The sequence below is a fragment of the Phoxinus phoxinus genome, assembly GCF_949152265.1.
Source record: "Phoxinus phoxinus genome assembly, chromosome: 23".
In the NCBI taxonomy this organism is placed as follows: domain Eukaryota; kingdom Metazoa; phylum Chordata; class Actinopteri; order Cypriniformes; family Leuciscidae; genus Phoxinus; species Phoxinus phoxinus.
Genome location: NC_136898.1, coordinates 24,452,089 through 24,466,901, shown reverse-complemented (window position 1 = coordinate 24,466,901; position 14,813 = coordinate 24,452,089). Strand labels below are relative to the sequence as shown.

General features: G+C 39.8%; 1 protein-coding gene across 3 annotated transcripts in view; it reads left to right on the top strand.

Moving 5' to 3' along the window:
* The first annotated feature begins 8,220 nt into the window (after positions 1–8,220).
* syk (spleen tyrosine kinase) overlaps positions 8,221–14,813 on the top strand; it is a 42,106-nt gene continuing 35,513 nt past the window's right edge. For 2 of the 3 annotated variants that reach the window (XM_079600193.1, XM_079600192.1), the window contains exons 1-2: positions 8,243–8,500; positions 13,454–13,887. In XM_079600193.1, coding sequence (XP_079456319.1) covers positions 13,486–13,887 — 402 coding nt within the window. In that variant the 5' untranslated portion in view covers positions 8,243–8,500; positions 13,454–13,485. Of the gene's footprint in view, positions 8,501–13,453; positions 13,888–14,813 lie in introns of all 3 variants that reach the window. The other variant, XM_079600191.1, reaches the window with a different exon arrangement.

The following is a 14,813-nucleotide window of genomic DNA, read 5'->3' as shown; positions in this document are numbered from 1 at the left end:
CCTTTCAAGCCTGGCATCAGTAATGTATGTAAACAATAGAGCTGGATAGGTTACTTACAAATTGTAATCAGTTACTGATTCCAAATTACATGATAAAAACAATTGTAGTTAGTTACGTAATCCATTACATTTACACGTTTAATGTAATAGGCTATAATCTGACAACTTTTTGATTGCTTTTGACCCAACTAATTTATCATATTGATTTGAATAGGATAATCTTGTAGCAAATTAATATAAAAATACAAAGAGAAAGAAAATATATTCAATTCTCTGTTACCAGCATCACATCAAATATTACATTATGTCAGGGTTTCCCAGACAGGGGCTCGTGAATTTAATAAAAAGCTAAGTATTTCATTAAGTCATGAAAATGTTAAATTGAAATGAATAATTTTGAAATAAAAACAAGATGATTAAAATGAATGATTAATTTGTTTACCTGCATGTCATGTGGCCATACCGACATCAGAGAACCATCAACTTAATTTTATTGTTATTGATATTTTATTATTGGCCTAACTTATTAACTCAAAATCTCAGGAGGTATTTCAAGTAAATATTTTAGGTCAAAGAGGTTCAGCTGACAAAAAAAGTTGGGGAATCTCTCCATTGCATGTAAATATGAAATGATGTGTATGGTTGCAGCAATGGAGGAAGTAGGATAATTGCAGCAGTCTTTTATTAAACAAAAACCAAATCTTACACAAAAAACCTCTGGATTCTCAAGCGTAGGAACAGAACAACCAACTCAAAGCAACGATAAGAACTGACAAAGAACAAGACAAAACACAGGGTTTAAATAGACAGAACTGAAGAGCAAATTAACAAGACAAACCTGAACTGAACTAACAATCAATCAGAAACTTTAGAAACAAACAGGCAGGGGCGGAGGAAGACCGAACTGAACTAATTAACAGATTAACTTAACACAGACCAGAACATAAATCAAAACAAACTGACAATGTGACATTATGGGCCCTATTTTAATGATCTGAAGAGCAAGTATCAAACGCGAAACGCATGTAACTTTGTGAGCGGATATCCCAAATCTAAAATGTGTCATAAGTACCGATGTGTCTCGCCACTATTGATCAAACAGGTTTGATTTATCATTTAGCCTGAATAATTTTGGTAAATGTGTAAGCTAGATGTATGCCTATTTTTTCACATCTTCATGAACACCACAATGATTTCCCTCGTGTGGTAATATTTTTTCCTTGTAATTATGTATGGTTTGCAAAAATATGAACTGCTGCGTCTGTGTAGATGAGAGAAGCAAAGTGTGTGTGTTGTGCACACGCTACATTATGGCCAAGCATGCGCCCTTAAAACTGCTCCCGACGAGCTGGATGGCGCCTTGCATGGCTGACACCGCCGTCGGTGTATGAATGGGTGAATGTGAGGCAATATGTAAAGCGCTTTGGTGGCCATTGGGTCTGTGAAAGCGCTATATAAATGCAGTCCATTTACCATTTACCATTTAAAATAGCATCTGAATAAAACGCAACTGACTTTAGACTAGGTTTTTCCTGGTCTGTGGAAAAACCAGGGAACGTTTGCACCGGAACACGCTTCCTCTTTTCGCTGAACCGAAAAGTTCACCAGAAGAAGCCTATAGCAGTCCCTCCAACCAATCAGCACCAGAAGAAACCTATAGCAGTCCCTCCAACCAATCAGCACCAGAAGAAGCCTATAGCCGTCCCTCCAACCAATCAGCACCAGAAGAAGCCTATAGCCGTCCCTCCAACCAATCAGCACCAGAAGAAGCCTATAGCCGTCCCTCCAACCAATCAGCACCAGAAGAAGCCTATAGCCGTCCCTCCAACCAATCAGCACCAGAAGAAACCTATAGCCGTCCCTCCAACCAATCAGAACCAGAAGAAGCCTATAGCCGTCCCTCCAACCAATTAGCACTAGAAGAAACCTATAGCCGTCCCTCCAACCAATCAGAACCAGAAGAAGCCTATAGCCGTCCCTCCAACCAATCGGCACCAGAAGAAACCTATAGCCGTCCCTCCAACCAATCGGCACCAGAAGAAACCTATAGCCGTCCCTCCAACCAATCGGCACCAGAAGAAACCTATAGCCGTCCCTCCAACCAATCAGCACCAGAAGAAACCTATAGCCGTCCCTCCAACCAATCGGCACCAGAAGAAACCTATAGCCGTCCCTCCAACTAATCAGCACCAGAAGAAACCTATAGCCGTCCCTCCAACCAATCAGCACCAGAAGAAACCTATAGCCGTCCCTCCAACCAATCAGCACCAGAAGAAGCCTATAGCCATCCCTCCAATTAATCAGCACCAGAAGAAGCCTATAGCCGTCCCTCCAACCAATCGGCACCAGAAGAAACCTATAGCCGTCCCTCCAACCAATTAGCACCAGAAGAAGCCTATAGCCGTCCCTCCAACCAATCGGCACCAGAAGAAGCCTATAGCCGTCCCTCCAACCAATTAGCACTAGAAGAAACCTATATCCGTCCCTCCAACCAATCAGCACCAGAAGAAGCCTTTAGCCGTCCCTCCAACCAATCAGCACCAGAAGAAACCTATAGCCGTCCCTCCAACCAATCAGCACCAGAAGAAGCCTATAGCCATCCCTCCAACCAATCAGCACCAGAAGAAACCTATAGCCGTCCCTCCAACCAATCAGCACCAGAAGAAGCCTATAGCCGTCCCTCCAACCAATCAGCACCAGAAGAAACCTATAGCCGTCCCTCCAACCAATCAGCACCAGAAGAAGCCTATAGCCATCCCTCCAATTAATCAGCACCAGAAGAAGCCTATAGCCGTCCCTCCAATTAATCAGCACCAGAAGAAGCCTATAGCCATCCCTCCAACTAATCAGCACCAGAAGAAACCTATAGCCGTCCCTCCAACCAATCAGCACCAGAAGAAGCCTATAGCCATCCCTCCAACCAATCAGCACCAGAAGAAACCTATAGCCGTCCCTCCAACCAATCAGCACCAGAAGAAACCTATAGCAGTCCCTCCAATTAATCAGCACCAGAAGAAGCCTATAGCCATCCCTCCAACCAATCAGCACCAGAAGAAGCCTATAGCCGTCCCTCCAACTAATCAGCACCAGAAGAAACCTATAGCCGTCCCTCCAATTAATCAGCACCAGAAGAAGCCTATAGCCGTCCCTCCAATTAATCAGCACCAGAAGAAGCCTATAGCCATCCCTCCAATTAATCAGCACCAGAAGAAGCTTATAGCCATCCCTCCAACCAATTAGCACCAGAAGAAGCCTATAGCCGTCCCTCCAACCAATCGGCACCAGAAGAAGCCTATAGCCATCCCTCCAATTAATCAGCACCAGAAGAAGCCTATAGCCATCCCTCCAACCAATCAGCACCAGAAGAAACCTATAGCCGTCCCTCCAACCAATCGGCACCAGAAGAAGCCTATAGCCGTCCCTCCAACCAATCGGCACCAGAAGAAACCTATAGCCGTCCCTCCAACCAATTAGCACCAGAAGAAGCCTATAGCCGTCCCTCCAACTAATTAGCACCAGAAGAAACCTATAGCCGTCCCTCCAACCAATCAGCACCAGAAGAAGCATATAGCCATCCCTCCAACCAATCAGCACCAGAAGAAGCATATAGCCATCCTTCCAACCAATCAGCACCAGAAGAAGCATATAGCCATCCCTCCAACCAATCGGCACTAGAAGAAACCTATAGCCGTCCCTCCAACCAATCAGCACCAGAAGAAGCCTATAGCCGTCCCTCCAACCAATCAGCACCAGAAGAAGCCTATAGCCGTCCCTCCAACCAATCAGCACCAGAAGAAACATATAGCCATCCCTCCAACCAATCAGCACCAGAAGAAGCATATAGCCGTCCCTCCAACCAATCAGCACCAGAAGAAGCATATAGCCATCCTTCCAACCAATCAGCACCAGAAGAAGCATATAGCCGTCCCTCCAACCAATCAGCACCAGAAGAAGCATATAGCCATCCCTCCAACCAATCAGCACCAGAAGAAGCATATAGCCGTCCCTCCAACCAATCAGCACCAGAAGAAGCCTATAGCCGTCCCTCCAACTAATCAGCACCAGAAGAAGCCTATAGCCGTCCCTCCAACCAATCAGCACCAGAAGAAGCCTATAGCCGTCCCTCCAACCAATCAGCACCAGAAGAAGCCTATAGCCGTCCCTCGCCTCTGTCCCTCCAGTTTCCCTGCATCCCTTATTTGTTTTGCAGATATTGGCCAATCAAGGCTCTCTGTCAGGGATAGAGCGAGAAGTGATATGATGTCTGTCTGCTGCGTATAAGCAAACCTCATTTCCACCTGTCTTTGAAGGTTTTCATTTCATAAGTTCATGCAATTTCCTGGGAATCGAATGCATTGACCTGTCCTGCACATATAGTCATTGTTCACTGTGTGAGCTGCAGAAACTGAGAGAAGGCAATCGGCTCCTTATGATGACCTGTGAACGGTCTACTCTTCTACACACTCGCTCTGTTTACAGAGAACCTTCATACAAAAACATAAAAAGTTTGGTCAACATGAATCCTCTAAGAAGAGTATTTAAAAGTTGTGTGATTTTCATTTTCACAAAACCCTTAATGTCCCACTTCCTGTTGGATAGAATGCCATTTTTAAGATGTTCGGTATTTATGTACAATATACCAAGTTTTTAGCACATTTGTTTTATGCATTTTTTTATTATCCCCAAGTTTTGCCTATGCCTAACAACTACGACTTTACGACTGAATTTCATGAGTTTTTAAGCAAAATCTAAAGCAGTAGTTCTGCACACGGGGGCCGGGGCCCACTAGAGGGCCTCAAGATAACTTAAAAGACCAAACAAGCTTGAAAAAAGCTAGATGTAACGAGGTATGTTGTTATGGGAAGAAGGAGGCGGGAACCGGCAAACATTCACAGATTTTGATAAATAAATAAACAAATACAAAAATTTAATAATAAGCCACCAGCCCCTCACGGACGACTGCTGGCCACACAAAACAGAAACAAAACATAACATAAGTCCAGGCCATTTCCTCTCTCCATCTCCACTGTCGTCGCTCCTCCTTTTATGCTTCCGCTCCTCCGTGAGAGATACGACGTATCTCGACGTATCTTGAGCACATGTCGCTCATTATCAATCACACCCCCGGCCTCGTGCCGTCCTCCCACGGCCCTCCATCTCGTCATGCTCGCCACATACCCCCATCGCCCCTCGCAGGCCGGGGGGCACCCACGAGACCCTCCTCGCACCTCTCCTCGACCCAGGAGCACGGCAGCGAGCTCTTCGTCCCACCTGATCTTCCATCGCTCCAGCACCATCGCCTCGGGCAGCAATCGGCGGCCATCGCTCCCTCGTGCTGTTATGTTGTTATGGGAAGAAGGAGGCGGGAACAGAAACAAAACATAACATAAGTCCAGGCCTGTTCCTCTCTCCATCACCACTGTGGTCGCTCCTACGTGAGAGATACGAGACCGGTGCGTCGCGCTCATTATCAATCACGCCACGGCCTCGTCGTGCTCGCCACACTAGAACAACTAAAAATCTAAAAAAAAAAATATTTTTATAATAAATAAAAATTACATATTTATCAGTGGAAACTGTAAGTGAGGAGACCTTCAAATATTGTTGTGGACAATGAGGGCTTGTTTAAAAGTCTAAAACAATTATTATTATGAAAAGTTTCAATAAGATGCTTTTAAAACAAAAAGACGCTTTTCAAGTTGTCACTTTTATTTATACAGTGCTTTATAATACATATTGTTTCACAAGCAGCTTCACAGTGATAAAATCATCAAATATTAGACAAAATCTAATCTTCAGCAGCTCTACAGAAGACAAGTGTCATTATTCAGATCAAGTCAATTGACCCTTCGCAGGGAGCTTGATTGACAGGTGATCTGACCAATTATAATTCGCCATCCGCCATTTTGTCCGGCAAAGCACTCAGGAGAGTTATAAGATTAACGTTGGAGGATTTGAGCTTGAGAAGCGGAGTGAACTGACGTCTTCTGCGGTTAAAACAACATTCCTTCTGATGTTCATTCATGTTTATTTGATGCTACAAATGAACTAGAAGGAAGAGATGATCGGTTCACGAGCGGCTTTAACTGAGGCGACACAGCGATCTGACAGACACATTAAAGAGCCACAAAACGCTATTTATTGTTTAAATAAATAAAATTTTTTAAAAAAGACCAAATTTGAAAGGTGAGACTTTGTTTAATATGTTTAATATCAAAAGTAACCGAAAAGTAAGCTGGTCTGTGTCTGTCAGTGTCTTCTCCTTGTGTCATTCTCCTTGTCGGACATAGCAACAGTAACTAAGGGGGGCGGCTCTTTGCGAACGGTCAATTCAGTGTTGATTCAATACAGTTGTGTTGGGTAACACTTTAATTCAATGGTCCACTTTAGACATTCCGACTATAAGTAACTTGTCAACTAATTCTCATTTGAGTATTAGTAGACACTACAGTTAGGTCAGTAGAATAAGTTTACATGTAGTTGAAAAGTCATTATAGTCAGTATCTGTTGAGAAGCATCACAATAAAGTGTTCGCAGATAACAGTCTACTAATACTCTAATGAGAGTTAGTTGACAAGTTACTTATAGTTACCGTAGTTCAATATCTAAAGCGGACCATCGAATGTTGCAAAATTCGTGAATTATGAAACAAATCCGATTCGCTGTAAAGCATCTCTACAAAGACAGTAGTGTCATCATCAACTTAGCTAATGATACCAGACTGAAGGCCGAGAGAGAGTACATGTGGGTCTGATAAGATCAACTTTGATCAGTTTATGAAAATAAAGGACTGCTAACCACAGCAACAGATGTGGTCGTCATGAAGGCGTTCAGTTGATCATCTCAGCATTGTGCCGCCCTCTGCTGAGAACAGAGGAAACTTCACAAAACAAGTCTGATTTCTTCAAAACTCACCGCATTCTCGAAAAATATTCTACAGGCACAAGAGAGAGCGTGTGAAAGACGAAGAGGAATATATGTTGACCTCGAGCGCATGTCCAGAATCCCAAATCGACGGCGGCCACATTAGCAGGGTCCCCACGATCATGACATGCAGTGCCTGAAAAATATTTAAATGAAATGAAGTGAGTTTTAAAGAAATTAACTAAATAAATTTCACTCTAAATTTCACACCACAAATAATGTCACTCCAAGAGCGCAGAGCTTCAAGCCTTTAAAATGCAATTCTGAAGCTTTAAGGTTTAAATGTCAGTCAGTTGCGAAATTCTCAGATGGTTGTTCTTGAAGCTGTGTGTGTTTCTCTCTGTTGCTGGAATCAAACAATCCTGTGTGTGTTGGCATTTGCAACATGAGATGTATGATTTTAGCATGTATTATGTGTGATGATCACAATTGTATATAGTCGCGGACTGACAGGCAAACAGGTGTATCTCAGAACTGAAGTTATCCTCCTCACGGCTCAGTGATCCGCACACACATCTGCTCTCAGCACTGCACACACCGGCAGCTTCATACACTGGCACGTCACGCTTCACGATGCACTTTACAGGTTTGAACAACAGTTGTGGCTTGCATTTTCCATCACTTATTTATTTCATCGCTTGCATGTTATTTTACAGTGCATGCACGTGTACCTAAGAACATACCGGGTTAAGGTTAGGGACAGGGTTAGATTACACAAATATTGCAACTACTATGGGGGACTGTACAATAAAGTGCTACCATTTCATCATTATAAATTGTTAAGCAAAGAATTGCTCAGTAGTTATCATATTAATAGTGTTAACTCAATGATTGTGTACATATTAGAAGTTGGTCTATTCTTATGAATACATAAGTTCACAATTTATTCACAATCAAATTATTTATTTAAATGTAAATGCATATAGGTAAAGACACCTAAAGTGGGACCATAAAAAAACATTTTGATTTTGAAATAATGTTTTGGTTGCACTTTATTTTACAGTACTTTCTTCAGGGTAATAAGATATGGGTTACGGTTAGGTTCAGCGTTATTACACAATTATTGTAATTAGTATAATATGTATATGGGGAACATGACTCGACTGTAGCATATGTGGAATTGTAAAAACTGTACAATGTGATGTTTGTTCAATGCAAACTATAAAAATGTTTAAAATTGAGCAAGGCTCATGGCTGCTCGGTGACTAAATATTATGCGTTTTCCTTCTGAGAGAGAGGAGGAAGTTAAAGATAGGACAAAAAAATATATAGTGAAGGAAGTAGCAGAAGTTTCTCAAAATGAGGAAGTCCACAAATAGTTGCATTTACTTACTGAAGTAAAAAGGTTTGTGTCGGTTCAATGACAGCAACACAAATGTGAAAAGCGATGTGTTTCAGCACATCAGTGTGTGTACGCTCACAGTTTCTCACAGAAGTGTGAGTGCTCCTGAATCGACAGCTTCTTTTGAACTATCCACTGAGTTTTTGGTCATACCACATCCTGTTCAGTTAGACAGCCATCTGAACATGCTGTGCAGTCCCTGTCCAAACTGAGGAGTTCAGCACACTTCGTAAGGTAGGAAAACGTCTAATTCTATACGTGTTAATGTGTACGGCAGATTTTGTGCTCAAGTATGATGTTAAATTGGACGAATTCATAAGGCGAAGTTGCCTAAATTATTGATGCGAGACAAAAAAAAAAAAAAACTTGAAACACTTCATTAAATTTTTACATGAATTATTCGGATATTTGATATGCAATGTTTATATTATACATATACAATGATTATATTACACAATTGTAAATGATCATCATATACATAACTATTATAATTTTCTAATATCTTCCATTTATTTATGGCACAATGAAAATAAAAGGGCAAATAAAGGTTTTAAATGATCTGTGTAATATCTGCGACAGCTCTTTGTTGTGGCAATAACTGATCTGTCATTATTACTTTGAAGTAAATTTAAAAGCAAAGCTGTTCAGAAATATCAGATGTTTCTGTAATTGTGGACTCAATTCTCTTAAAGAGGATTTAATGATTTATTAAGGTACAAACTTATTTCATGCATGTGTTAAAATTTCAGCAATAATTTATTAATGATTACTTCCAAAGATCTGGAACATTTGCATGTTGGCAAAAACAAAAAAATTATACACTAAAGTCCAAACGTCTGAATGCGAGACTACAGTGTACATGTTGCTTTTTAAAATATAATTTCTAACCTGGAAATAATTAGAAATTTATACGGTTTTGAATCTTGTACAAGATGTTATGAAAAACATATAACAAATGCTGATATTTTAACACTTCACTTATAATGTCACCAAATTGGTATTATATTATATATTATAATTTATGATGAAAGAATTGTATAATTTAAAACGGCTTTTAAAAATGTCAGAAATCCTTTCATATAAAATGATGGTCCACTCTTCTATAGAACAAAAAGACATTTATAAAATCGTAAATAGGACACAATACTATTATGATATAATTTTGGCATTATAATACACCTCGGTATAACATTTTATGATCTCACCAAACCGCCTTAGACCTGTATAACTATAAAATCCCCAAATGACATCATTTAAACACATCTGACCAGTGGCTATTCATGCTTTGCTTTGTTGCTTCTGTGGATTTCTGCTTTTCTCAGAAAGCTGAGACTAATTTTCCATTACAAACATCACATTTTGCTCTTCGGTAGCAATAACCTGACCATGTCTTGCTTCTTCTTTATGGAATCTTTTGCGGTTGAATTTGATGCATGTACTCGACTCGCTTCTCTTTCATGCATTAACACGAGAGCCTGAGGTTTTGCATTGGCGCTTGAGTTTGAGGTCGCTTTTTAGTGAGTAAAATGGCTAGAGGATGTATTTTCTGTTTGCTTCATTTTGTACTTCAGGCACATTAATTTTGCATTATACTGGGACAATTAAAAGAAAAACAAACAAAGCATAATAGATATAAATGTAGCACTATGTAAAGCTGATCCAGCGTATGTATTTCAGTCATTCACTTTTAGTCAGGCCATTTGATCAGCTTTGACCATATATAAACAAGTCAAAACTATCTATCAAGATCATGCGAGGAGATTGAACTGGGGTTATATTGCTGGGATTAGTTATGAGTTAGCATGGACGTGGTTACATTTTATTTATAATGATTATGAATCCACACTTCGGGGTATATCACATGTGAGCATTTGGCAATCCCTCTCTGGAAGCTTGAGATCTGTCGTTTCCATGTAAAGAGTTTAATCGTGGCCTTGACTTGTGTAGTCCTCTTTAAGCGCATGAACGCTTCGTGGGCTTAAGATATAGTCGAGTTTAAATGTTATTGCAAAAGACTTGACCGCTTCCTCTTTCTGCGTGAACTAGATTCTCAGAGGCGCATGCCGTTCGTCTTTTAACTTCTTACACACGTTAGAGTTTCAAATATACATTTACACTCATGTCATTTACTTTGTAAGAAATTTTTGGGCAAAAAAAGGGGGAAATAAAATAAAATACACTGTCAGTCAAAGCCTCTCAAAACCTTTTTGAGCTTAAATAGGCTACTTTAAATTCATTTTGTATGTAGGCTATATATATAAATAAATGTGGCAAATATATATATATATATTTAATGATTTGGACATGGTGGTGAAGGAAACAACCATGTGAACTCCTGTTTGACAGACTGATAATGATCCGTTTAATTTTATTCATCATTAAATGATTCTCACACTTCCATTTTTGTGTTATTTCATAGTTTATTAATGTAGAAAATGTGGGAAACATTAATAACAGATTAAGTCATTTGAGCTTTTTTTCTTCTCTTTAATTTTGAACTCAAGCTTATGCGTTTTCAAAAACTTTGACTTGAAGTAATCCATTGTCTTGACTATTTGTGACTTGAAACAAAGGTTATATAAGTTTAGTTTACTCATATTTAGTTGAGTTTTTTCAGCTGGAAATGTTATACAGATTATGCCAATTCCTTTACTTGTAGTGTAAATACATAAATAAACACACTCTAAAAAATGCTGGGTTGTTTCAACCCAATTTTGGGTAAAATATGGACAAACCCAAACGTTGGGTTAAAAATGTAATGTAAAAATTTAACCCAACGGCTGGGTTTGTCCATATTTTACCCAAATTTGGGTTGAAACAACCCAGCATTTTTTAGAGTGCAAGAACATAAACAAAATTAATATTGATATCTCTATATTTGCAATAGGTACATTAAGTGATCATATCACAAAATGATATAAGAAACAGATTAAAATGAAACACTAAAGATAACAGAATTAAAGAGACAACAGAATGCATCAAATAAACTTTATTTCTTCACAAATGTATTACGCTGATGGCTAATGGCAGTTGTTAGACACAATATTTAAGTGTGTGATGTCTTATACTAACAGAACAGAACAGCACACATGTCAATATTGAGGCCATACGTTTTCTTTACACCATCATGAAATGAAATCATTAAATGGCATCATAAGGTTGGCATTATCGTCACAGGGTTTAATCTATTGTGTTTAAATGTGTACAGTACTCGTGGGTGTGTGATTGAAGCCTCGCTGATTTTTCACTAAAAATATGGGTAACATTTTATTGTCCTCGTTACATACTGTATGTTACATGTAGCCTTTTTAACATAGTAATAACCGTAAATTATGCATAATTACATGCAACTAACTCTCAACCAAATCCTAATCCATACACTCTAAAAAATGCTGGGTTGTTTCAACCCAATTTGAGGTCAAATATGGACAAACCCCAAATGTTGGGTTAAAAATGTAATTAAAAAATTTAACCCAACGGCTCGGTTTGTCCATATTTGACCCAAAATTGGGTTAAAACAACCAGCATTTTTTAGAGTGTACCCTAACCCTAAAGTAAGTACATGTAGTTGCTTAATATTTCTCAGTACTTAAATATACAATTCTAAATATCTAAATATTTGGGCCTATATATATTATAAAATGGATAGTTCCGGTCCTTGATTCTGATTGGTTGAGCCGGTTCGAAGCCGTTCGAAGTGGTACAATATTTGTTTTGTTGCTGTTGGTTATTTTATGAATAATATAAATATAAAAATTAATATTTTTATGGAGTAACCGTTTTATAAAAGCAATAAGCCCCTTGAAGCCGTGTTTTACAGTGGATTTAGAACAGCTAAGCGGGTTTTGCTCCGCGCCGTGCCTGACAACGCCCCTTAGCTGCTCTACATCCACTGCAAAACACGGCTTCAAGGGGCTTATTGCTTTAATATGTAACAATGACACCTTTAAAATAAAGTGTAACCAAAATATGATAGAAATGAACATTTGTCCAATATTTTAATTTGATTATTTTAATTGCAGTTGTTAGGCTCAACGTTTAGTACGTAATGTGTTATTGTCCACATACACTCTGTGTTGTTTTAACCCAACTTTGGGTCAAATATGGACAAACCCAACCGTTGGGTTTCAATTTTAAATTACATTTTTAACTCAACATTTGGGTTTTGGGTTAAAACAACCCAGCATTTTTTAGCCAACAAAAGTGTAGCTAACTTTTGACATTGAGTGTAGCCAACACATTTTAATATTAAGGCCATGCATTTTCTTTACAACAGTATTTTATTAAGCAAATTCGTTAAATGGCATCACAGGGTTTAATCTCTACACTGTAAAAAATTAAACCGTGATTTTTACGGTAAAAAAACGGCAGCTGTGGTTGCCAGAACTTTACCGTCAAAAATATGGTAGCAACGTTATTGGTTTTACAGACTTAACTTAAAATTTACAGTAATAAACCGTATTTTATTATCTGATCTAATGTGAATTTACCATCCTATTGAAGTATTAATATCTGTTTTGTACCTTTGTAATACATTGATAAGCACCAATCACAGCAGCGATGAGAGTCACATGATCAATCAAAGCTCAACACAAGCAGCTCTTCCACAAATATAGAAGCTACACAGTGTCATTCACACACACATTAAACACCATCATGGTAACACACACGTGACATTTTAAAAATGCAATAAACATTAATTTAACAACATTAAATGTAACATAAAACCCTAATGTGCATAACTGATTAGAAAAAAACTAAGAAAACTATGAAGAAACAGTTATTTCAACAAAAATACATCAAATGTGAAGTGTCACGCAGGGAATTGTGGGAATGTCAATTTACGTTTTTTCACCGTAAATTATACAATGAGTTGTTCTTTTTCACTTTCAAAAACTGTAAATTTAACGTTATTTTACAGTAAAATTACATGAAATGTACCATTAGATCTATCACATTTATTTACCGTATATAGTACGGACACTTTCTGTTAACCAATTAACAGTTTTTCACTGTAGCATTCTTTTACCGTTAAAAGACTCTACAGTTAAAATCACAATAATTTTTTACAGTGTAGATTTTTGCCTATTTAAATGTGTACAGAACTCGTGTGTGTGTGTGATTGAAGCCTCAATGATTTTCAACTAAAAATCTGATGGAAATGATCTACACATTGTCCTTTCGCAGGTCATTAGCGATCCTCTAGGCTTTCCGCAGTCATGGTGGACAAGGTGCATGTGCTGCCGTACTTCTTCGGCAACATCACGCGCGAGGAGGCGGAGGAGTACCTGCGCCAGGGCGGCGCGGGCGACGGGCTGTACCTGCTCCGCCAGAGCCGCAGCTTCCTCGGCGGGTACGCGCTCTCCGTGTCCTACGGCCGCCAGCTCTACCACTACACCATCGAGAGGGAGATCAACGACATGTACGCCATCGCCGGGGGCAAGTCACACCGAACCCCGATAGACGTGATCGACTACCACTCGCAGGAGTCTGACGGGCTCGTGTGCCTGCTGAAGAGGCCCTTTAGCCGGCCGCGGGGCACTGAGCCTAAAGTGGGTCCCTTTGAAGACCTCAAGGAGCAGCTCATCCGCCAGTATGTCAAACAAACGTGGAATTTACAGGTTGGTGTTCGTTTACAGCAGGGGTCACCAAACTCGGTCCTGGAGGGCCGTTGTCCGGCAGAGTTTAGCTCCAACCATCTCCAGCACACCTGCCTGGACGTTTCTAGCCTAGTGAGACCCTGATTATCTGGATCAGGTGTGTTTAATTGGGGTTGGAGCAAAACTCTGCCCTCCTGGTTTAAAGTATAGAGGGTTTTCACGACGCGTCATCAATCCGGAAGTCGGCCATTTTGGAGGCACTGAACGTAAACAATGCCACTGAACTGAATGGACTCGCAAATTTGGCTGATTATTGCTGCTGAAAAATGGTCGAGTTTTGGTCTGTACTAATCGGTCGCATCGGGGAAAAACATTTCGAGTTCTACAGACTGTCAAAAGTTAAAGAGAAGAGTGCAACAAACTGATGAAAGAAGGCGTGTGTGGTTGAGTTTAGTTACAGCATCAGCCACATGTGTAAATGAAGCGTTGACTATGGCTAAGGCCCTGTTTACACGAGAACGCTCGCGGGTGAAAACGTAAAAATATTTTATCGGTGTGCCTTTCGTTTACACGCGACGGTGTTTTTGGGGCTGAAAAACGCAAAAAAGTGAAACCACCCTCCAGAGTGGAAATCTTAAAAACGCTCCACCGTCGCGTTCCCGTCTAAAGGGTAAAAACGGTAAAAACACAAAACTCTGCTAGAAAGTGAAGGCGTTGCATACGCGTTTACGTCACAGGCATGCGCCAGTACAGGAAAATAACAAAACATTATCAAACTAAAATTAATTTCACTGACCAAAAAAAAAAACAATTCTGTCATTTTTGAGCGACACGCGAAGAGCACCGAGGGTTAAAGCAGCCACTTTACCGTATTAAACATGAACAACTGTGTCAGCGTCTCTTTCACTCTCAGTGCTTCACATCGCCACCTAGCCGTCTGGAGTGTC